We start from the raw sequence: 25,554 nt of genomic DNA, 5'->3' as shown, positions 1-25,554 counted from the left end.
ATTACCTAACGATTTAATTTTAAAAAGTTATGTGGTGTTGGTATTTGGGAATTCTAGTTTGTTAGTCTCATACTCTAGCAGTATCGCTAAGCGGCTGATTAAATCTCAAAATCAAAAATAATATACCTTGCGGACTTGAATTTCGGTAACAGTCTGGTTGACGGTTTCTTGAGCCTGGACTTTGCTGCTTCGGTCAATGAACACTGTTCCCCACAGCCATGTGGCCAGACCAAACGGCCAAAGGTAGAAGAGGATCTTTTTGCTTATGATCGTTGCCTCGTTCATTAAGGGCCAAGCCACAGACAGAGCTGTAAGCAAATTAACAATAATCACACAAATGAATAAGGATAATAAAACAATGGGCTGGTATTAGTGTTTATAAAATGTTATTTGCATGTTTAAGGTATAATACTGATAAGCTGGATTACTAGTGTTTTTTGAAGATTTTTTTTTTCTGGTATTACCGCCAGTGATAAAGACTCCTTACTAGCAGATTATTTGGAGCCTACCTTATTAAATAGGTACCTTAATATTATATCAGTAACAGATATGTCTATATATTGTAATATAATTTTTATAGTTACAATGTAACTAAATAGTCGTGATTTACATATAACTCAATGCTCCACTGTACCTAACTTTTTTATAATAATTAAAAATAAGGTTTACTCACGATACATGTCTAAACCGCTCTGGTGATTGATAAGAACTATGTTCCCAATAGTATTATCAATGTTTTTCAATCCTCGCACTTCCCATGTGATTCCCATCAGGTTGGCAAAAAACAGATTGATCTTGCTTGGTATACTTGAAAAAAAGTATATCATTATTGTGGACATTATAAAAAGAGAAGAACCAAATTTGTTGCATGTGAATTTGAGTACTACATAAATATATTGTTCTTTTAAAAACCGCACATGAACCTCATTGGCTACCTGCCACACCACAAAGCGCACAATAATTTCATCACAGGTAATTTTGGAGGCATAGAGAAAATAATGCATAACAGGGTTTTGAAGTGGTGAGGATTGTCGACGACTCATCGTTAAAGCTAGAACATTTTTGAGATATTTAATCAACCCATCGAGTACCGGTTCTGGATTCAAAGACACAATAACAGAAACACATATAATACTTGCATATACATAAGTTTCCCTTACCTACATATTATATGATTCAATTTTTTCTTTATGTACTTAATTATTATAGTTTGCAACTAATTTATTTATTTTTAGGTAGGTACCTACTGTGAGTTTTTAGTATTATAATACAGATGGCAATGTGTTCACTTATTTTTTTTATCAAAAATCCACACTGATTTTAGTAGTACATATTTTTTAGAACTCTCATTTAAACAAAAAATATTAAAAAAAAACATAATATATTATACAATTAATAATGTAATGTGGTTCAATATAATATAATGTAAAATCTTTCCTTTTTATTATAGTAAACTGCAGATTACAGCATTATAGGTGACATTATATTCCTACATAAGACAGTTTTTTCATGAATATGATAAAGGAAAAAAAAATACTTACAATGAATTGCGATAGTCTCTTGGCCTCCGCAGCATCAAAGGAATCGGTGCTGTAGCTGCTATGCAATTTGCAGCTATGAAGTAGGTGAACTGTTCAACAGAATAACACTGGTTTTATAAAAAAGTACCTATTTCGTTAATTATAGGTATTTTATAATATGTAGGTATTATGAATAAACAAAATATTCTATTTTAAAACCATTCTAACGGAGTTTTATCACACCAATTCAATTATGGACAATAATACTGGTAAGTACCTAAATTGATATTATGTAAATATATTAACATTAAATTAATTGCCAAAGCCAGTTTTTATTTGGCATAACATGTACAAAGAGAGATTATTGAAATAACCTAGAATATAAATTGGCTGGAGTCGTAGTTTATATCAACAATAGGTGTAGTAGAAAATACTTCAAGAGCACCAGGAAATTTCAATGAGTATATTATATTTTATTTTCAATATATTATATAAATATATATTTCAACACATGAAAAACTGTAGCTTATAAGTTTGTTATATTTGCTTCCAGTCATCGACTGCCACAGATAGGATGGAACAATTTATTTAATGAAACTGAATTTATAATGTCCTCTAAAGTCTAGGGTCTAGCTAGGCGTTCCGGTTAGGTTATACAAAATAATATTACCTACTGCCCATGGTCATCATACGTCATGATACTAACCAAAGTGGAACCAACCAACGAAATTGGAACACCTAGATCGCGAGTGGAGAACTACAAGGTTCTAAGTGTTTGTCCTTGACGAAACAAAAGTAACAATGTGGCAGCTTAGAATACTACTTCATTGTTGAGTTTGTTTTTTCAAGGACGAACACTTAGAACCTTGTAGTATTAGGCTCGCGAGATGGCTTTAAAATAAACCATAGAGATAGCAAAACAAGTTTTGTAGAATTCTTTCAATGTCTTTTCATTTTCTTTTCTAATAATATGAGATATTATTATGTATTAATATTATATACATGATAAAAATGAGTATCGTATGTAGGTACTTATTATTATTAAAAATATGAATATTTTAAAAATAGATTTTGATGAAATATCCATTTACCTTGATGTAGTACCTTCCAATGGCGCTAAAATGGTACAGAAGTAGTAGCAAAGCCATGAAACAAGACATCAGTGCAGTTGAGACCTCCATTTTCTTTTAGTCTGAAAAGGAATTAAAATGACATTAATAATTAACAAATTGACTCATGAGAAATGAGCTTAAGCTGATACTGAGGCTAACAACAGGACACGCAATGGAAGAAGCAATATGACAGCGAGTCGCAGTGAAAGCCTCGGTAAAATCATAAAAAAAAAACATATTGACTCAAATTTCTTAAGTGAGATTGAAAAGTAGGTACCTATTTACTATTTTTTTTTTTGAAAATGAAACTTGAAGACTTTACTTTATCTCTATATTCACTCCGACACTAGTCATATGACCTAACCACCAACGTTCCCTCTAATTTTTCTATTGTGTGTGCGGATCATCAACGCATCTGTGCAGTGGCGTAACTAGGTGCGGTAAATTTACACCTCCCCCTCACAAACACACATAAAATTTTTCATTATAACTTATATTTTTAAGATATTTATTAACTTCACTGATTTTATATCATGATAACACCAAGGAAGATAATTTTTAAAGTAAATAAAAAAAAAATTTGAAAAGAAAAAAGTATTTGTTGATGAAATATAATTATTAAATACTAAACTTGCAGAACGTTTTTTTATATTTATATTAAAACTATATATTTGTATGTTGGGTTGTTTTTGTTTAATATAAACACTTTTATGAAAAATAAATATTTAAAAAAAATGTGTTTTCTTTCACCTTGACGAATGGGGTGGGGTGATGCAACAAATGTTTTTCTATTAGTCGCATCTGATGGTTTCGTGCATTTGAGAAAAATTAAAATCTGGCAAAGGAAACTTCATTTTACAATGTTTTTGTGTGAGGACTGTGCGGGAGATGAAAACATGTGTGCGGACACATTTTGGTACATGTGCGCGCACACGCGCACACCTTACAGGGAACATTGCTAACCACATATATTTTTTTAATTTGAAGAAACATACAGATTCAATTGTAATTTTTGGACAGAATTTTCCACAAGTCAGATTGATAATCTGGATCTCTATTTAAAAAATACTAGTATTTTAAATTAATTCAAATAGTTTTTTCAAAATCCGCACACATAATAAATACCACATAGTTGAGCAATGCAAAAAGAAAATAGGTAAAGGTTCATTTAGATGAGTCACTGCGGATGAACATCCGCAGTGAATTGAATGCAGGCGTTCATTTTTTGTTTAGACGTATCGCTGAAAGTGAAATACACAATTCATCCAAAATGGCGTCAAGTGAAATTACGCTGCAGGTTGGAATTCAAACAATTTGTGATTGCTTGTTATATGAATGCAGAAATTTCATTGAGAGAAAGACGAATAGGAAAATGAGTCGTTTGTGGATAAAACCATAGACTAATATACTAATATACATAGGTAATGCAAAGTAATATCATGGGGATAATATGATGACAGTTCTCAGGGGCGCAGGACTTTTGGAATCATCCGCAGTGAACACAGAATGATCGAAAAGTAGAACAAGTGAACAAGTTGAACTTCAATCACTTTTGATTCCGGATGATCACTTTCAATGATTCGTTGATGAATATGTGTTTACACGGGTCACTGGGGATGAATCCTCCGCGATGATCGTCATAAGTGAATTACGGGAACGAGACTTAAGTCAGGTCCTGTGGGTCTATTCTATACTTATCGAACACTAAATTGATAAATAGTATCAAACTTAGGGTAGGTTTGTATCAAAATATTAGCACTTATTGTAACAATTACACGAAGCTGGTTTTTATTGTTGCAATAAGTGCGATATTTTAACAGCAGCAAGATAGGTGCTGTTAAAATATAGCACTTATTGCAACAATAAAAACCAACTTCGTGTAATTGTTACAATAAGCGCTAATATTTTGATACAAACCTACCCTAAGCTTGATAATATTTATCACTTTATCACTTTAGCGGTCGATAAGCATAGAATAGACCCACTGGTGTTTAGTGAAATCGATATCGAGGGAATTGAAGTACTATTGGCATGCAGTTAATAATCGCGCACCCCCTCTACTCTGAGGATTCCGCACTGTTTATGCTGTTATAGATCCTAAATTATTGTTCAATAAACATCAGTACAGTGTTCTCAGATCGCGAGAACTTAGATAAGTAGTAATCTAAAATAATAAGCGTGAAAGGGAAATTTCATCCAGAAATACACAAATTATGGAAAGAACGATCTTTCTTATGATTAGGAATTTATGTTTTATTGTTTAAAAAATACTATAACAGTGTTTATTATATTATTATGTATAAAAAATAATGTTATTTAATAATATATTTGTGGTGTCAATATAATTTATGTTGAAAATATAGGTATCCACTCTTTTTTTCATTTATCAAAAATTATATGAAAAATTCTATGATTTTTATACTTTGTAACAAAGAAAATCAGGGATTCTTAAATGTTTTGTTCAGTTTTAGGGGACATGTATACTTTTGAAATACTTATATTATAGTTACCTATCTAATCTGTATTCTTTAAATCTGTCAATGGTAACCGAAGGCAGGTGAACTCACTGTTTATATGTAGCATAGGTATAAGTTTAGTTTTGTATTACATAGGGGCGCATTTTTTTCAGTCATTTAAAACACCTTGTTTCGCCCTTACCGACTACCGAGAAACATTATTTGATTCTGGTGGCCATACCGTATACTATCCAGCTGCTCTGTCTCAAGCATAGTTTTTAGAATAACATATTATTATAATTTAAATAAGTTACCTATGCTTTTATATAATGGATAACATTGTCGTTTTTTCAAGAAATCCAAATGACGTCCAAAATTTGGTAATAGAACTAGAAGAAAAAATCAACCATGTAGGTTTGAAGATAAATGTCTCAAACACAAACTCATGATAAACAACTTAGTTGGCCCAAAAACAAAACTTTGTAATCAATGGTGTCCAACTCGAGTAGGTCTGCAACTACATCTATCTCGGATAACAAGTAAGTGGGCTCGCAGATCAGAACTCGCCGCATGCGTCTTACGACGAATACGTTGATGTGACGTCATCGTAAACCAAGAAACAAACGTTATCAAATGGAGCTTCGCAGATTGGCCGATGCATTTGCGACTCTGCGACCCTGCGACATGCCTCGAGTTGCATTGGCCAAAGCCTGCATGTCGATCTCGAAAAATGTCGGCTCCGCGCAAGCGCACAGCCTGCGGCCATCTGCCATTTCTGTCTCTGTCTACACTGTCATTGCTCGCTCATCGCTGGTCACCGCGTTTGACGTTTGTTCATACAATCAACACAATAAAAATGGCAGACGAGAGACTTCCCTTTTTTCGCGTTTGACGTTTGCCGCTAGGCAGATGTGCGAGGTTGTAGCATGCAACATTCGTCGGCGGTCTCAGAAGTTTTGATTTTGATTTATGGCCATCAGGTACACAAGGCGAGTTGTGACGTGCGAGCCGGCTAAGTCTCCATAGACCGGGTAGCAAACCTTTTTGTGCTTAAGAGTGTACATAAGTGCAACGGCAAATAATTTTCAACTGTATGTAGAACGAAATTACAGCCACGTTGTCATTCGGAGAGCGATAGTCGAGGCCATGGCGTCGGATGAAAATATTCTTAAATCGTGTAAAGATGACTAAAAAACATTACGTATGTACTTAAAAAAGAAAACATGTCAATGAATATACTATTAATATTACGAATATAATAATAAACATAACATAAAAAGGACGCATGTCGAACTTTTATGACAAATTATATTTCGTTAGGCTTCCGTCATTTGCACCCGCGACCCGCATTCCGCGCATCACCTAGTCACGATCTTTTTAGACCATGCCTCAGCTGAGTATAATATATAGCCTTAAGCGTAAAAAAACGAAAGAAATATTTGTGATTTTTTTAAATTTACTCAGAAATTTACAAAATTCCGTCAGTCAACGCATTTTTAAAGTCATCTGCCATATTATAATATGTTGCATTTTGTTGGGTTTTTGCAATGACATTAATATGGACGAATCATCTGGAAAAGAAAATGACACTCACTTTATTGTCGGGTCTGCCGAATGGCATAATCTGTTCTAACGCCATTACAATAAAGGTGATATTGCTATAAATTCCTGATGCTTTTTGTTGGGTCTGCCGAATGGTTCGGTTCGAACAGGTTCACTCAAATGAACATTGACATTAGAAAAACTGCTCTAACGCCATTACAATAAAGCTCATATTGCTATAAATTCCCGATGCGTGATATCGCATAATGGAAATTGCGTGACGTCTACCTATACATGCGAATGCGCGAATTTACTTCATTGGGTTTTTGGGACGTTTTTCTTGCCAATAGTTGAGGTTTTACATGGTTCTACAATTCATTCGTATGCCATTGTATTGTAAGTAATATATTGTTACTAATAAGTAATAACAGAGAAATTAAGAGTCGCTCAACGTGGCATTGAAAGGTACGCGTACAGAAAAGGGATAGAATGCATAAGGGAGCAAACGAAAGTATGGGCAACGTCATTAAGTACTTATACCAAAACTCTTAAATTAAGATATGGAGACACGTAGTTCGTAAAAAAGATGGCTGTTTGACAAATACGATAATTCAGTCATTCAGTAGTACCTGAGGTATATAAAATGATCAAAAGGCATTCCCAATGAACAATGAATTGATAAAATATCAAGGTTCCGTGAAATTACGTGGCAGCAAGCACAAGCAACCGAGAAGAGTGGAGATAGCTTCTTCATTCAGCAATGGATTAAAACAGGCTGATGATGATATCATTTAAAAATGTTGACAATGTCAGATATCAATCGAAATATATGTAGGTACCTACATAAAATAATTGTCATTTTCAATGTAGGTATGTATGTGGTAGATACTGAGAAGTAAGTACTAGTCATTAATATTATAGGTAGGTACAACATCTGAAATGATTATGAGTCGTATTTATTATATTATTATGACTGTATATTAATTCGCGTGTTTTTGCGTAGGCACCTACTGACTTTCCTCAAAGTGATTAACAGCATTAAAATGCTATAAATCACTCATAAATCTGTTTACAAGATATGATACGAGTACAATGATGTAAGTAATTAAATAAATAATGTCGATACAATCAAATCAAAACAATTAATAAATGATTAATAATGTAAACGGATAACAATTCCTTATATTTATCATGCTCATGGTCTGTGTTAACACAAAGATTAAAAGCAGATAATTCATCAGAATTCTCAATCTGATGCGGCATGCCCAACACGTCGATCGCAGGATGGCTTTTGTAAATGTAAAAATCCGTGTATTTTTATTTCCGCAACTACTTTCTGAAAATCGTTTTTAAATTAACCACCAGTAAGCCCTCGTGACCTCGTCGTATCACTTGATTTGGACCCATTGCATCACACACGGCCCGCGGCAAGAGTGAGTGAAATGGAGAATGTGAAGTCCCACGATTTTAACCCAGGCGTAGTTTCCTCTTACCGTTACGCAGTAGGCTCTTTGAATAGTATGATCATAGTTTGGTGACAGTCTATATCTGTGTAACGTTTCGCTGTCTGTAAAAAAACGTAATAAACGTTTTTGAAGAGTGATTGCTTGATCGGGTCTTCCTTGCTGATTTCACATGTGTATGTGTAAACTTGGTTTATGAATATCCACAAGGTAAAAGGTAAATGCATTGGAGATAGAATGAGATTATTTCATCCTTCAAAACTAATGCAATCCAATACGTTTGGTGGCTTACCTAAATATGCAGGACCATCTAGAAAACATCCTGAATTTGTTTTTCCGAGTTATTCAGAAGTTCGAAAGGGGGTTCGGTAACCGATTTGGACGTTAACACAGTCAGTGCTCAAAACACGCCTGGCGTGTGGCCATTAGATACCTGACCAGTTAATTACCACATTTAATTATCATGCTAATTGCTACACGCCAGGCGCGTCTTGAGCACTGACCGACTTGTGGTAATTAACTGGTCAGCAGTGACTGTGTTAAAGAAATTACAGTCACTTAAAAACTACCCATTGAGCAAACTAAATCTTGGAAATGAGAGATTAACCAGAGCGTTGGAGAGAAGCTCGGAGCTGGAGCACGGAGCAGTGGATCAGTGAGGAGCGCCGAAAATTTGTAGTGCTCCACTGCTCCGGATGTTTTTTTTATTGTTATTACATTTTCGTCCCAAATAATTTTAAATATTATATTTTGAGACTTTGCAACATAGGAATTATTTGAAATACGGCGACATTGCCGAGTGATGAATAACTTAATTTCACTTTTTTTAACAGAAAAGGCGAAAGATGAAAGACGATTTACTGTTGGAAATGTTGTTTAATAGAATTAATAATGAAAAGGACAAATAATAAACCGTATTTCAAAACTTTTTTTATTTTTTTAACATTTGCATATTATTATATAATACCCGGAGCGGAGCAGACCCTGGAGCGGAGCGGAGCAACTAAAAAAAGAGTCCGCTCCAACCCTCTGATATTAACTCGAAATAATTACAAGATAAAAAAAACTTTTTATATACCACGTTTTTAAATTTTCTGTTGAATCATGTAAACTTGACAATTCTATGTATTTAAATACTTTTTATTGTACTTGATAGAAATACTGAATAAATATAGAATACTAAAATGTCATTTTGACATTTCATTTTCCATAATAACGCACGTATATATTAATAATTTAGTTGCTAGGACCATACATACAAAACAAATGAATTCAATTCTGCTTTAAAATGGCTAAAAGTATAAAAAGAATGCATTGTCGTCGTGTTCTGATATATTCTAAAAGTTTCAAATGTCTAGCTAGTCGGAAAGTTAGATAAAAATCTTCAATCGTCCAATACAAATCTTGGACAAACAAGAAAAAATATGTACTGGACACACAATAAAAAAATAGTACTTACTGGACAAACAAGAATACGAGCTAATAAAAACGTAAAATGACATTTTTCATAAATCCCGCGCGGAAAATGAATCATTTTCGAAGTTCGAGCCTAGACAACAAAAAAAATCCCAATTTGATAGATTACTGCCAGTTTTAATACAGGCAATAGATTCCGGCCTATTTCAAGTTGGTAATGATGCACGAATGTGGTACTTGCTCAATCTACTTTGGTGGTAAGTAGCTACTCAATTTCGTGTAGGAGTTAAAAACATAAATCGGTTAAATATTGTGGGTACCTACCAAAAGTGTTGAAGGACCCCCGGATTGCAAACCTTAATGCCTATAATTAGTGTTCGAAATAGGTACAAGATGGTAAGCGATGTAGATATTACGCACTTGAGTCAAAAATTTTGGCGATCTTAATAAAAAAAAAACGTTTTTTTTAATACTACAATAGACGACGACGCCTAATTATAGTAGTCAAACACATTGCAGAAGCACCCAAGCTTGGGAAAATCACATGGATTCATGGATATAATATTGTGACCTCACCGGGTCGAGCCCGGAACCCCCAGTACTTTATCTATGCCCAGTACGACTGCCTTGCTCATTGAATACGAGAGCCGTTAAAAGGTAAATGCATACCCTATTTTTTCTTATTCTTTAGTATCCTCAGTATTCTTTATGCTGGCGTGCGGTTTCGCCCCCGCTTCGTCATCTTAACACTGCATTCCCTCTCGTTCCCTACCCATTGAAAACTTGTAACGGTCGAACGCGATGGCACAATGCTATCCGTCCGCGAGCGACGTGACGTGAACGCCAGCATAAAGAATACGGACTCTAGTAAAACTCTAAAGGCAAGCATGGTAACATTTGGATATGACTGATACATAGCACACCAGAATTGATTCAGATTTTTTTTTAAATCTTAAATAATATTAGTTAAAATAAAATGTCGTAATTATTTGATTAGAGAAAATAAATACTTTACCAACACTCAAAATGTCAATTTTGTTAGTTGGACATTTGGATTTGGTTCATTTTTTTTTAATATTTACTCTAGGGGCGACAAGTTATATGAAAGTGTGGTGAAGCAGGCAAGCAAGTATGGTGAGGCAGGCTGGTAATCAATTTGCGGCAAAATTTCATTATGTGAGTACGTTATAATGACCAAAGTAAATCCTCCATCATGCCCTGAATTTTTTTTTATCGCGTCGCTATTTCTTGTCAGTTGTCGGCTATTGGCCTGCTTCATTCAGTTGTATGAGAAAGCCGATTACTTGTCCGTCTTTTTTTTAATACCTCTATGTATTTACTATTTCAGCCGGCGACCCCACAGAAAACCCTAGGAAAACTACTTGGGGTCGCGACCAATAGGTTGGGAACCCGTACAGTAGATAAAGGTATATTAATATTATAAAAGCTCAACTTTTTGTCCAGGGGAATTACATAGGTATCGTGAAACAAACAATTGCTATTACAAAACACACACTGCTGCAAAATTATATAAGTACTTGCACCTTCTGTAATGATTGTAATGAATTATAAAACACTTTGCATTCAAGGCGTCGTTTATTATGCAATGTTCAGTTTGTCAAATAAAATAAAGTCAACTTCCAATACAAGGTTCACTGGGTATACTATAAAGTAGGTATATATTATTATCTAATAATGCATAGTAATATTAATCAATATAATATTGCAGTGGTATTAAAAGCGTGCGCCGGGGATTTAGGATGCTGACAATCTTAATACAATATTGTAATGGTATAATGCAGTGCTTCTCAAACTTTTTCATACCACGGCCGCCAAAATCTAAAACAATATTCCACATCCCCCATTCGCCGAAAAATAAATTATTTTGGTTATCAACAGCTTTATTTGACATTAATTATTACTATAATATATACATATACGATCTAATCTTCCAACGTCTCCGTTGAAAGGCATGACCTGTGCTTATTTTGTGTTATGTTATGACTATTGACGAAATCGCTGTTTCGCATAAGTAAATAAATGCTGTCGCAAACGGAAGTATGGTTATCAACGCTGCTTTTGCAACATACGGATATTCTTGCCTTATCAAAAATTCTGAAAATATACTTTTTTCATTGAATTCCATTTCAAGTAAATATTTTGATATGATATCGACAAATTCGCATGCATCTTTTCGGTCAATACAAATTTTTTAATTAACTATTTCTTTTATTCAACGAATAATTCACAAGATTTAAGAACGTACCATTCTAATTATTGAACAAACATAATTTTGAAGAACACTTCTGAGAAAATGTATTATAACCAATAGAAAAAAAACTTTTTGAAAAAAGTAAGCCACCCGGTAGGAATCGACCCAGCATCTGTTGGGTTTACGCCCCGTCCGCGCATTATCCTCTATGCTACGAGGCGGCCTATATCGATAAAATACCCCTGAGACCGAAATGAATATACCTAATCATAATAACACGCCAATAAAAATTGATTTTTTATTAATTCATCATAGGCACTTCTGACTCGATTATAACCGTTGTTTGGCAAAGATGAGTTTTTTTTGTTTTGTTATTATTTTTTGTGTTGTTATTTTTTGTTTTGCTACGCCAAAGAAGTATAACTTCTAACGCGCGTACATAAGTAGACACACCAATTTCTGAGAAGAATTCACAAAAAATATGTTCTTCTTTCGCGGTACACCTGGAATCTCTCGCAGACATGTCGTCTACCACGGTACACAGTTTGGCAGACACTCCTCTAGACAGAAAGAAAAAATAGACTCCTTTCAAATTATTATACAGCCATGACATACTTCTCTACTCAGACATAAAAGTCGGATTTAGCAGGGAGATACACAGTGCTGCATTAACACTATACTTTGTTTTTAGGTAGGTAGGTCCTTTTGTTTGTTTAAAAAGTCTGAATAGGGTAGGGTTTAGAAAGGTTTACATTATTACCAATAAACTTATAACATAATTTACTAGTAGTGAATAGCGAAAAGCTATTGTTAAATACAAATTTAATAAACCACGAATAAAATATTAACTTTTTACAGTTTATTTCCAATTGTTTTGAATTTTGGAAGGGACCTCAAACATACGTTTGCCCTAGGTCAGAGGTCGGCAGAAGCGGCTCGCGAGCTTATTTGTATGCTGTTATTTTATTTGTCCGTTCATGATAGAGATAAGATAATACAAAACATCGCAGTGGTCAATTTTACTTATGAGATGATCGTATTCTATATGTAACACATATTACCATCTGAATTGAACGCGTAGCTGTAGGTACATATATATTAAAATAGCCGTGGTTTTACTTGTGCGATGATCGCATAGTAAGCAGTGGAAGAACGGACTGGCATTGTGGCCAGTGTTGCCAACTAAAATTTTCAAAATTCAGTAGATTTTTTCTTCAAAATATCAGTAGATTGACAAAAATGTATGAAATTCAACGATTGTGTTTGGTGAAAGCGTGCATATTGACATAATCTCACAAGTGTCTTTTTTAAAAAATCATGTAAAAAGTGTCTTTAATTCATCACAAATATCATAATTTCTTCTTTTCCTGACCAAAATTTCAGTAGATCTACTGAAATTTCAGTAGATATGGCAACACTGATTGTGGCCACGACGAAATCACTTCGGAACGGTGTTGCTGTCATTTGAAAGTAACGATACCAACACCTAAATGAGTACTGCCTGTACTGCCACATGAATCCGACACCATTCTACATGCATTGTAATGCAACTGGTTATATAATCGCTTTGATTTTCTAAAATGTTATTTATTAGTATAGGTACATATAACCAGTGGCGTCCCGTGGGGGTAGGCAGATTGAGCGTCGCTTGGGGGCGGCAGTTACTCGAAGGGCGGCAAATCGAGGAGAATCATTAGGCACATATAGAAATAGCTACCTAAACTTAGTAATAACGGAAATATCTTTCCATTAAAAAATCATCTCACTGGTTGGAAACAAACTGTATTAATTAACATACCTACAAGGTTTAACAGGAGTGTATTTTTTGTCGGGTTCGCGATGTCTAGTTTACTTCCGTTGTCGCTGGAGATCTCGTTCTTGATGACCAGCAATGACACGTGCAGATTTTTGAATTATAGGGAGGTACATATTATTATCTTGTCTAATTTAAAATGCATCCAAATATTTTTTGTTAAGTTACCAGGTAATAAGTTGCCAGGTGTATTTTTAAATGTATCTGAAACCGTGGACTCACAATATTTTTATTGAAGCAGTGATAGCATTTAAATGTAGTATGTATTATATATTTTGTCGGTAATGTATATACAACACGTCTAGTCTAAAGTATAATGAAAAATACTGTATAAAAATGGGGCAGCCTTTTTTCGCTGCCTAGGGGCGGCATTTTGTCTCGGGACGTCGCTGCATATAACATTTTAGAATACCTCGCTTAGAAGATAATTGAATGAAACTGTACATTGTTTTTGACTTACCAAGATTTAAAAAAAAATGGAAGTTGTCGTCTTTGTTTCCAGAGTCTTTAAATAGCGGTGTCGCATAAGTAAAATAGCCACAGCGCTCCGATTCGCATTTTTCACTTCGACCGTAAGTTGCAATATTATCAATCTTTTAAGTTATCATGTTATATTATGCTACAATCATAAGCCTACTACTAATCTAATCTGTTGACTTCATTCTTTATAATAGACTTTGTTTATTCAAATTCACATTCCATTCACCAATGGAAAATATTTCGTGTTTACAAATCGTTAGGTACCCACCAAAATTTTAAAATTACCGTATATACACATACCTTGGTACCTAATGAATTAATGATATTTTAAACTCATAGACGTAGGATTTTTTATTATTTTAATCGCTTTAAATTGATTAATCTGTAGATTCTAAAAAAATGGTCCAATACAATTGAAATATAAAAAATGCAAACGCAATCATGCAATGTCTGCAGCTGTTGGACACTTTAAATGTATAAATGCAACATAAATAAAATCTACCATTTTTACTATTGCATGTCAGCGAAAAACATATAAGTATTTATTTATTATCGACGTAGATACATTTTGACTTCTGTTGCACCGTATTGCCCCTGGCTCTTGGGTCGAAGCTATTGATCAAAACACTATTTTTTAAACATAAAATACAATAACTATTACAATCAAATCCGTATAAGATGGTTCCCAGACCCGGGTCTTGCTATAATATCCATTACAAATTCAATATTTATTATGAGTCTAAAGTTCTTTTACTATAAAGATGTTTACAAAAAATCTAGAATACGCACCTCTATAATATATTGTATCGGCTAAACGCAGTCCTCATACTAGGTACTGTATATTGTATTTCTTTACATTTGTATTTCTTAAGAAAGTATATTGTATAGTATGGGTATACTATTTAATTGACACTAGCGAAAGTTATTAAATTTCGTATCAATTTATAAATTGATATTCTAAAATAATTCGTAATGGCTTTATTAAATTTCCGTTTATTGCATATGGCAGAACTTACCAATCGATATGCCACGAATGATAGTAATAATAAGGCCAGTACTCGAATTAGCAAAGTTTATGAACCGGAGCGCTCGATAATTTTCCAAAAATATTAAAATGTACAAGTTTTTTGTTGTATTATTTTTATTATACCCTACCCATCTACTTACATTCGACCAATAAATGCAATTATTGTCTTTAAAATAAATATCTGATATGCACTACCTACTAGTAAATATTGAGATGGGCAATGTCTTTCAGCGCCACAGGCGGAAAAATCTAGCTTTTTTCGAAATATGCTATTAAAAATTGTATTATTATTATTCCTTCCTTTATCTGCCGCATGTAAGTAGTGTATTTGTAATAAAACTTTGTAACGTAATAACACAAAATCTTATTATTGTTTATATAATATTATATAGGTATTAAATAGGTGTAAACGACTAGTTTTTCGGTACTGTTCGGTTATACCGGAGCCAGCGGAAAACGCATTTTGAAAATAGCCGATAAACTGGATTATTTGTTAGTTTGGGTTAGTTTAGGTTCGGTTAGGTTGGGTTAGGTTAGGTTAGGTTAGGTTAGGTTTGGTTAGGTTAACCTAACAAATAATCCAGTTTATCGGCTATTTTCAAAATGCGTTTTCCGCTGGCTCCGGTATAACCGAACAGTACCAGTTTTTCTATTAAACTTTATTTTTAAAAAAATGTACTTAAATTAATGTAGGTAACGATTTTAATAATATTTCCCGAACCGGAACGCCTCGTTTAACTTTTCCACGAGACAGAGCGGAAGTCTCGAGGATTTCACGAACAGGAGCTGCGCTCCAGTGCGTTCCGGTCCATTTCGAGCGCTGTAAATAAGGAAGATAATATTATTTTTGCGTGCAGTACCTACCTACAATACGAATTTTTACTCATTAAATCTGCACTCAACGTAGCGCGGATCGTTGGGACTAGCGCGATGGACATCGACATATTTTAGGGACAAATTCCACACTTGCCTTCTGATTGGTGATGATGTGGTATCAAACATCGTACCAGATAATATGAAAAGATGTTTTCTCGTAAACAAACGCACATATTATATCACTGAAAGGATTTATTAATTTAAATTAGTACTTATTTTAACGGCGGTACAATGAATCGTCTATTTCCTAATACTGATAACTCCACAATACAATATTTCTGGTGTACGACGGTTTTGTGTTCCAAATGTAAATGTTTAGTTTTATTAACATTGCTTTTACTGATTCATATCACACTTTCAAATAAGAACAAATGCCGATTTCTATTAGCCGAGAAAACCTTTATTACAATAAATGTAAGCAGAATAGGTTTTTCGTATAGTTTTGACGGAGTTTGGAAGTTAAATGTCGATAAATATACACCATGTAACTATACATCATTAACACATTTTCTGGTGTCCCTCAGGGCTCAAACTTAGGGCCGTTGCTGTTCACGATTTTTATAAATGACATAGCATTGGTAATAAAAAATGCTATGTTTTTGTTGTTCGCTGATGACTTGAAACTCTTTTTGGAAGTTGTCACCTTGGACGATTGTCGTCAGCTCCAACTTGATATAGATAATATATTAGATTGGGGCAGGCGTAACAAACTAGAATTCAATATTGATAAATGCAATCTTTTGTCGTTTACCAGAGCCTCAAAAGTGTTGTTTTTCCAATACTCGATGCATGGCAGAGTTCTGTCACGAATATCATCTGTAAGGGATCTTGGCATTACGTTTGAGAGTAAACTGACATTTATTAGCCATATAGTTACCATTTGTAACAAGGCGCTTAAAATGTTGGGCTTCGTCATGCGTACTTCCCGGGTCTTTTCGGATGTTACGGTATTAAAACTTTTATTTAATTCTTTAGTTCGAAGCAGACTTGAGAGTGGGTCTATTGTTTGGGCACCGCATCAGTTGAAGTATGGCCTTATGGTGGAGAGGGTTCAGAAGAAATTCTTGAGACTCCTTTATTTGAGGTTGTACGGATACTATCCATGGCTTTATCCAACTGACTTTCTCTTAGGCATGCTTACATACTGCAGTTTGCAATTTAGAAGAAATCTTTATTTAGCTATGTATTTTTTTCGACTTATACGAGGTATAAATGAGAACTCTGCCATTCTGGGCAGTGTTGACCTGTGTGTCCCTGATAACTATCTTAGAAATAGAGAACATCAGTTGTTTATTTTCCCAAGGTGCAGAACCAACCTGCCACTGGTAATGCCAATTGGGAGGGCGATAACTATGTTCAACGAAATTGCTTCGGGTGTTGATATATTCCACCTACGTGAGGATGAGTATAGGTGGACGTTATTTTATAAATTTTTAAAATAGGGTCTGCTTAACTCATCCGGTGTATTTCCATGTACCTATATAATTAATATTTTTGTATGTACATATTTGTTTAATAAAATATTATCTATCTCTTTTTTTATGTCATGTTGTGAACGTCTTAAACTTATAATTTGTAATGTCCACAATATGCAAAAATAAATAAATTGAAATTGAAATTGAAATTGAAAATTGAAATATAGTGGAAATAGATTCCATATTTTTTTTTCTAATAAATTATGCTTCTACGAACTTTGATAACAAAAAACAAATTATTCCATCTGACTATTTTTGTCAGATGAAATACACGAATGATTTAAGAGTGTGACAAATATATTAAATTTGTATCTAAATAATCATCATTGTGATAAATTTTTTGAAACTTTTGAATAGTATGTTGAGACTAGAATGAGTTTGGGAAGCAATTATCTAGAGGAGTGTTTCCAAACCTGCTTCCGCAGAATCCTACATCTGTGTTAGGGGAGCTGCTCGATAATTTGCAGAAGCTACAAGTTGAAACAAATTTGGTAATTGAGCAAAAAACGATTTAACGTCACTTATTTTTAAGTTGAATGTCAAAATCAAGGATTCCAGTTATCAGTAATGAAGGTCTCCGCCTACTATGCAGGTACTGTTCGTTTTATTTCTGTCAAAACTTAATAATGTTATAGATACAGCCATGGCCCCCACAAGAGGGCGCTGACAGGGCTCTAGCCAGAGGGCCCGGGCTCTGGGGGGCCCGGCGTGGCAGGTCGACCTGATAAGTGAGATAAACACACATCACACATTGTCCCTAACGGGGAAAAAAGTCGCCTGCGGCGCTATTTTATTTATAGATTCTGGTATGTCTGGTTGTGTAATGCAATATTTGATTACTGTGTGTCGATATTCGACAACTCCATAATTCAAATGGATTTATTCAACAATACAAAAAAAAACGCTAAAAATACACCGAATACCCGTAATTTTACCAGTAACAACATTTAGAAAACTATTCTGTAAAAATTCCCACTGCCTTTAACCCTAGCGATGGGTAAGGAGGCCCGCCAAAGATCCTGGCCTGGGGGCCCGCTTCAAGATGTGGGGGTCATGGTTACAGCACAAAAATGATTTATTACTAAGTATACTATCAGTGTATAGCAATATAATAGCTTTAGGCATAGCTAAAAGTATGTTAAAATAACTATTTCATTAAAAATTATTTCCCCTGCGGCCCTAATATGCCATATATTATTATAATTTGAGACAAAAATATCTTATAAAAAATAAATAGTAAGAAACGGTCTTTTTTGTCTCATATTCTCGGTATATTACTGCGTATGTAGGTATATGAATATTTTATAATAAATATTATCTTCATCATAATAATATGTGTCGGACAGGTGGGAGGGGTTCCAGAGTTCCGTCAAACAAAAAAAGTTGGGAATTACTGATTGCTCATCGACGCAATTTTTGGTGACAAGAATAATAAATAACAAGAAACGTAGTTTTGTTCCCTGCCTATTGTGTGCCTAATAGAATAATAGTTAGATGTACTTTTTAATGAAAAAAAATTAAGGTCAAAGACGCACGAACGCGTCATTGAAAATATAAATCACGTTTTATTATTTGTTATTCCAAAGATCAACATGTCCTATTTAGAAACGTCCACGAAATCTGCAGATAAGCCGAAAAGCCAAGTCAATATTTATTTAATAATAATCAAGTGAACATTATTGAACTCGCGCTCGGGTCAAATCAGCTTGGGCGTGACGTCAAATCGATGTCTTCATTATCAACTACTAAGTAACCAAGTACAGTGACGTCCCGTGGGGGTAGGCAGATTGAGCGTCGCTTGGGGGCGGCAGTTACTCGAATGGCGGCAAACCGAGAAGAATCATTAGTTATAAGTATATAGAAATAGGTACCTAAGCTTACATCTTTCAATTAAAAAGTCCAGCTCACTGGTTGGAAACAAAATGTATTAATTAACATAAAAGGTTTAACAGGACTGTATTTTTGTCGGGGTTGCGATGTCAAGTTTACTTTCGTTGTACTTGGACGTCACGTCCTTGATTACCAGCAATGCCACGTGAAGATTAATTATAGGTAGGTACATACTAACGTAATTAATTTATCCAAATATTTTTACCAGTCACTTGCGAGTTTCGAAAGTATTTTTAAATGTATCAGAAACTATGGACTCGGAATATTGTCGTTTGAAGTAGAGATGGCATTTAAATTAGATTTAATGGTATATATTTTGTTAGTAATGTACCTATCCATACAACACATCTATTACATATTGAAGTCATGCAAGGATGATAAAAAAATACTGTATAAAAAAATGGAGCGGCATTTTGGCGCTGTCTAGGGGCGGCATTTTGTCTAGGGACGTCACTGACCAAGTACACGTAGTACCAAGCATAATACTAGTATCCATGTGAAGCAGTGCAAATTCTCACAATACCTGTTGCAGTGTAGAAGAAAATCGATTAAGGTGAATGTTCCTCCTACCAGAAGCTCCTAACCGACAAATACGAAGTTTACAATTTGAAACAATGTCTTGATAATTTACATTTTAAAGTATTTTTTATTAATTGAGACGAAGGATCTAAAAACATTAAAGAAATATAATTATGTAAAATCAAAGATATAAGGTACTTATTATATTTATAGAGTCATGGTTATTATTTAAATTTAGTTTATTAAGTTTTCTCTAATACGGCGAACCAGTGGCAAAGGGTGGAGGTAGGCTGTTAAGATCCGCCATAAATAGTGCACATTAAACTTTATCAGTCATATGTATTTATTTTAATTGAAATAAGACTACAATTATTTACAGATGTTGTTGACTGCGAAAACCAAGCCACAATAGATAATAGTAAAAAAATACCCTTATATCTATAAAAAATCTAAAATTATGCAATTAATTCATACATAACTTTGGATATTTTATAGATAGAATAATATGTTTTATGTACTTATAATATTTTAGTTTAGGCAAGGCTTAAAGAATATATAAAAAAACCATCAATTGTGTAATATGTATTCTTAACCCAACGAAAACTAATAAGTATGAATGAAAAAATGTGCACAATTTTGTCGTATCGCCTATAATATACCAAAACTATTATGGTTTGGTTCAGGCAGGGGTTAATTGATTTGTAAAAACTAACTGTAAATAATTGTAGTCTTAGTTCAATAAAAACAAATACGTTTGACTAACAAAGTTTAATGCGCACTATTTATGTCGGTTTTTAACAGCCGACCTCCACCCTTTACTATTTTTGAATATTCCATAATTTTAATGTACAGATTTCATATTATATATGTATATACATTTTAAAAACATGGTTTTTTCATAAAAAAAAATTGTAGTTATAACATAAAATCACTTTTGTTTATATCGAATCTTATTTCGGTACGGTGACAATATTGGAGTTCGATATGACACAAATATGGATAAAAATAATCATATTACTTACTAAGTAAGCATTAAAAATATAAATTATTCAAATTTCAAATATATTTTTCTTGCAGTACTCAGCATTAGAGAAAACTTATTAAACTATATTTATGTAATAAAAAACATAACCATAAAATATAATAATAATGAAATAGGATCTCAAATTGCAAGCTTCGTATTTTTCCGCTTGGTCCTGCTGGTAAGCGAGCGTTCACCTTTGGGATAATCATAGATTTAGTATAATATTAATATTAAATATAATAAATATTTAGAAAAAAATGCCTTTGTAAACAATGGTGCACAGTATTGATTTATTTTCCATTCGAATTCATTATTTTTTATGTTTGAGTACAAGTTCTGTCGGGAACGTATACTCCATATAGATAGTTTTCTTTTGAATGTCTTCCGAAATAGTACATGCTAATTAAAATAAAACACAAATAATATGTAGTACTTATTCCACACCATTCCAAACTAACGATGTCCCATTGGAGCGGACGAAATCGGTCCTGATTATTTTTTTAACTGCCTTTGACTGTGGAGTTATGTTTTAATTAATACAATGTCTTTCCACCAAGCATTGACAGTTAACACCATTAAATAAAATATAGAGTTGTACACTTTAAATATTTATATGTATTGTTACTTATTAGTACAAGATACGTCATACCTCGTAACATAATTCATAATAATCACTATGATAATATTACAGGACAACATTGTAGGTATATGGACCGAGTTGTTGCATGGTGTTATTTTATACTAGGTACACATGGAAGTGGTATGCACTTGGTTGGCGCACACACAGGAAAATGGTAGAATGGCGAGAGGTGAGGTCAACCCAACCATTGGGAAAGCTGTTCGACAGCCAAATCAACCGAATCACAATCCTCAGTCATAAGATACTGACGAAGAAAAACATGAAGTAATATTCCATACACTTTAATTTTATGTATTTTTTCTTTCCTGGGGGGGGATCCGGACCCAAAAACGACTTTGTCCTCGTGTGCGCGTCTAGTTTTTGTAGCCTCCCTTTCCCTGTCTCTTTTTGGGCGGAATTTTAGAATTTTAGAGTCGCAATTGGAACACAGTTGAAGACAATTCGACATTTTCTTTTATAAAAGGTCCTCTATTAACAAAAATTATCCGTTATTTACGATTTTTTGAGGAAACGAGTCTGAAGTCCAGGGCTGGCGTTTAATACTCCCCTGGATCCTAGGATAATCCACCACTGTGTTTCATAAATCGTGAATATCCATAGGTGTAAACACATTATGTTGACGACAATATCAAAATAAGTAGGTAGGTACTTGTAGCACCAATATTTTATGGCACACACATAATTTAATACGCGAATGACACGCTGCACGGTGGCAGACAAGAGGACAAATTATAAGTCCAATGTGTCCGTGTCTATTGTATTCTTGCAATTGGCAAATTATTTGCGAAACACCTAACAAAAGGACGTGTCACTGTCCACTAAAGTGGCTCATTGAAGATGTTGCCTGTGTTAATCAAAATCGTTATAAATAAAGCTATGTAGTAAACTTGAATGAATTATTATGCCTTCGTAAATATTCTTTAAAAACGTAAATTTTTGACATGCACACAGTTCGCATATTACATTTACAGTGGCCATTTATTATACCTAGATAATATATAGAGCACTACCCTATAAGGAGAAGATTAGCGTGTCTGATCACTTTTAATGAATCTAATACTTATATTGAATATATATTTTTCCCACAGAATTTTATCGGCATAGGTACCTATACACTTTGAAAAAATCGTTCGAAAGCAGTGTAAGTATTGTTATAATTTCATTCAGCACTGTGATAAAAAATTAATCGAACGGAAATTAGAAAGCGAACAGCTGCCAGATTACCATCTATATATAGACCAAACATAATTATTTTGAGAGATTTATAAAAATGATAAAAATGTAATTTTTTTAATATCTGAATATTCCTAAATTTTATTTTAAGACCAAAATCACGCTGTGTGTATTATTAACTAATCCTGTATTTAGGAGTTTTTTTTTTATTATACATTAATAAATTATATTATATTTTGTGAATCCTATTCGATCAATCATTTACAACAAAACAAAAAAAAACTTATCTAATATATAAAAATTAATATTTGTGTGTTTGTTTGTTCGTATTTAATGCGCAGCCATACCGTTCATCCGATTGCGATAAAACTTTGTAAACTTATTGCTTGCACTTGCGGGAAGAGTATAGGCTATACTAATATATAAAAATGAATGTCTGTATGTCTGTCTGTCTGTGTATCTGTCCCGCATGCGTTCCTATACCATTCATCCGATTGCAATGAAATTTTGGTAAGTGGTTGTATGCACACCCATGAAGGTTTCTGAATTAGAAAAAGTATCATCTTCTTCTTCTTCTTCATTCTATCTTCTTTTATTCGTATGGTTCCTATACCATTCATCCGATTGCAATGAAACCTTCGTCAGTTGTTGTGGTAACACCCGCAATGGTTTTTGAATTAGTACAACCACCTTCTTCTTCTTCTTCTTCTATTCTATATTCTTCTATTCGTATGCGTTCCTATTCCATTCATCCGATTGCAATAAAATTTTCGTCAGTAATTGTGCCAACACCCGCGAAGGTTTCTGAATTAGTACAACCATCTTCTTCTTCTATTCTATCTTCTATTCGTATCTTCTTCTTCTTCTTCTTCTATTCTATATTCTTCTATTCGTATGCGTTCCTATTCCATTCATCCGATTGCAATAAAATTTTCGTCAGTAATTGTGCCAACACCCGCGAAGGTTTCTGAATTAGTACAACCATCTTCTTCTTCTATTCTATCTTCTATTCGTATGCGTTCCTATACCATTCATCCGATTGCAATGAAATTTTGATGAAGTGTTGTGCTCACGCCGCAAAGGTTTCTGAATTGTTACAACTATTTTCTTTTTCTTCTGTTTGTATGCGTTCTTATACCATTCATCCGATGCGATGAAATTTTGAACAGTTGTTGTGAGCACGCCCGTGAAGAGTTCTGAATTAGTACAACCGTCTTCTTCTTCTTCTATTCGTATGCGTTTCTATACCATTGATCCGATTGCAATGAAACTTTGGTGAGTTGTCGTGCGCACGCCTGCGAAGGTTTCTGAATTAGTACAACCATCATCTTCTTCTTCTATTCGAATGCCTACCTACATCATTCATCCGATTGCAATGAAACTTTGGTGAGTTGTCGTGCGTATGCCCACGAAGATTTCTGAATTAGAAAATCATCTTCTACTTCTATTCGTATGCGTTCCTATACCATTCATCCGATTGCAATGACATTTTTATCAAGTGTTGTGCCCTTGCCTGCAAAGGTTTCTGAATTAGTACAATCATCTTTTTCTTCTTCTATTTGTATGCATTCTTATGCCATTCATCCGATTGTGATGAAATTTTGACCAGTTGTTGTGCACACGCCCGCAAAGGTTTCTGAATTAGTACAACCATCTTTTTCTTCTTCTATTTGTATGCGTTCTTATGCCATTCATCCGATTGTGATGAAATTTTGACCAGTTGTTGTGCGCACGCCCGCGAAGGTTTTTGAATTAGTACAACCATCTTCTTCTTTTTCTATTCGTATGCGCTCCTATACCATTCATCCGATTGCGATGAAACTTTTGTCAGTTGTGTGCGCACACCTACGAAGGTTTCTAAATTATTATTATATAACATACAAAGTTTGTAGTTTGTTTGTCCCATCCAATTTTGATTTTTTTTTTACTACATATTAATAACATTAATAACGTTTTCATATTTTGGATTCGATTTTAATTTAGTGTTCTTATGTTTGACCTTTACTCCTATTAGAATTATTTTCATATCGCCATATTGTATTACACAGATATTTTAATAATAAAAAAAATAATTACCTCTTATTATTTTTCAAATATCTAAGATAAATATAACCACGAAGCGACCCTGTGCGAAGCCGGGTACTTCAGCTAGTAACTTATAAAAATATGATTATAATCATATATTTTTAGAAATTAATAGGTAATGAATCTGAGGGCATTTTATTTAATGTGTTTATCCACTCATAAGTGTAACCTCACACTCAGTGTATGTCAATTCCGATTTTTCCATATCTTTTGTATTTTGAATGATTTGAGTCTATTCATAATAGAAATTCTTAAAACTACAAAGAACATAAGTGTTTTTTTACATAAAATACACTAGCTCTTATGTACATATATTATAACTACAGGGGCATCAAGACTTATTAACTATTGCCATTTTCCAATCTCAGGAAGAGGGAAGGAAAACAATAGCATCACAATACTCATGGCCCCCACAAGGGGGAGCTGACAAAGCTCTAGAGTAGGGGCCTAACACCATTTGGAAAAAGCCACAGTAGAGCGCCAGACTTTAGCGATAGGTAGGGTGCCCGCCAAAGGTCTGGGAGCCCGCTACAGGATGTGGGGGGGGGGGGGCATGACAATACTACATTACCATAGACAATCCATGCTCCCAAGTAATTATGAGAATAATTACCTATATAATAATATATAATATACACACATGCGTTAAGGCATGCGTGAGAACTACATTTGATTTACCATTTTAATAGTAATCGACTTCGCGATTATTAGAAAGTAGTATTTGAAATATAAGTTAAGTGCGTATATATCAAATATGTAAATTTATTAAAAATTAAATTAACTAATATATAATATCTTAAGCATGGGACATAGGTAATCAAACTAATGTAA

General features: G+C 33.8%; 1 protein-coding gene across 1 annotated transcript in view; it reads right to left on the bottom strand.

Annotated features, from left to right (window-relative positions):
- The window catches only part of Agpat2 (1-Acylglycerol-3-phosphate O-acyltransferase 2), a 41,353-nt gene that overhangs the window by 3,564 nt on the left and 12,235 nt on the right, over window positions 1-25,554 (bottom strand). Inside the window, exons 2-5 of the mRNA XM_085946584.1 lie at window positions 2,612-2,712; window positions 1,542-1,630; window positions 674-807; window positions 127-308 (exon numbers count right to left, since the gene is read on the bottom strand). Coding sequence (XP_085802710.1) covers window positions 127-308; window positions 674-807; window positions 1,542-1,630; window positions 2,612-2,701 — 495 coding nt within the window. The 5' untranslated portion in view covers window positions 2,702-2,712. The remainder of the gene's footprint in view (window positions 1-126; window positions 309-673; window positions 808-1,541; window positions 1,631-2,611; window positions 2,713-25,554) is intronic.

Source organism: Rhyacophila brunnea, unplaced genomic scaffold (genome assembly GCF_057557595.1).
Source record: "Rhyacophila brunnea isolate RB1 unplaced genomic scaffold, BYU_Rbru_1.0 scaffold_2, whole genome shotgun sequence".
In the NCBI taxonomy this organism is placed as follows: Eukaryota; Metazoa; Arthropoda; class Insecta; order Trichoptera; family Rhyacophilidae; genus Rhyacophila; species Rhyacophila brunnea.
Note: the sequence above shows the minus strand (reverse complement) of the source record. Positions and strands in the feature narration are given on the sequence as shown.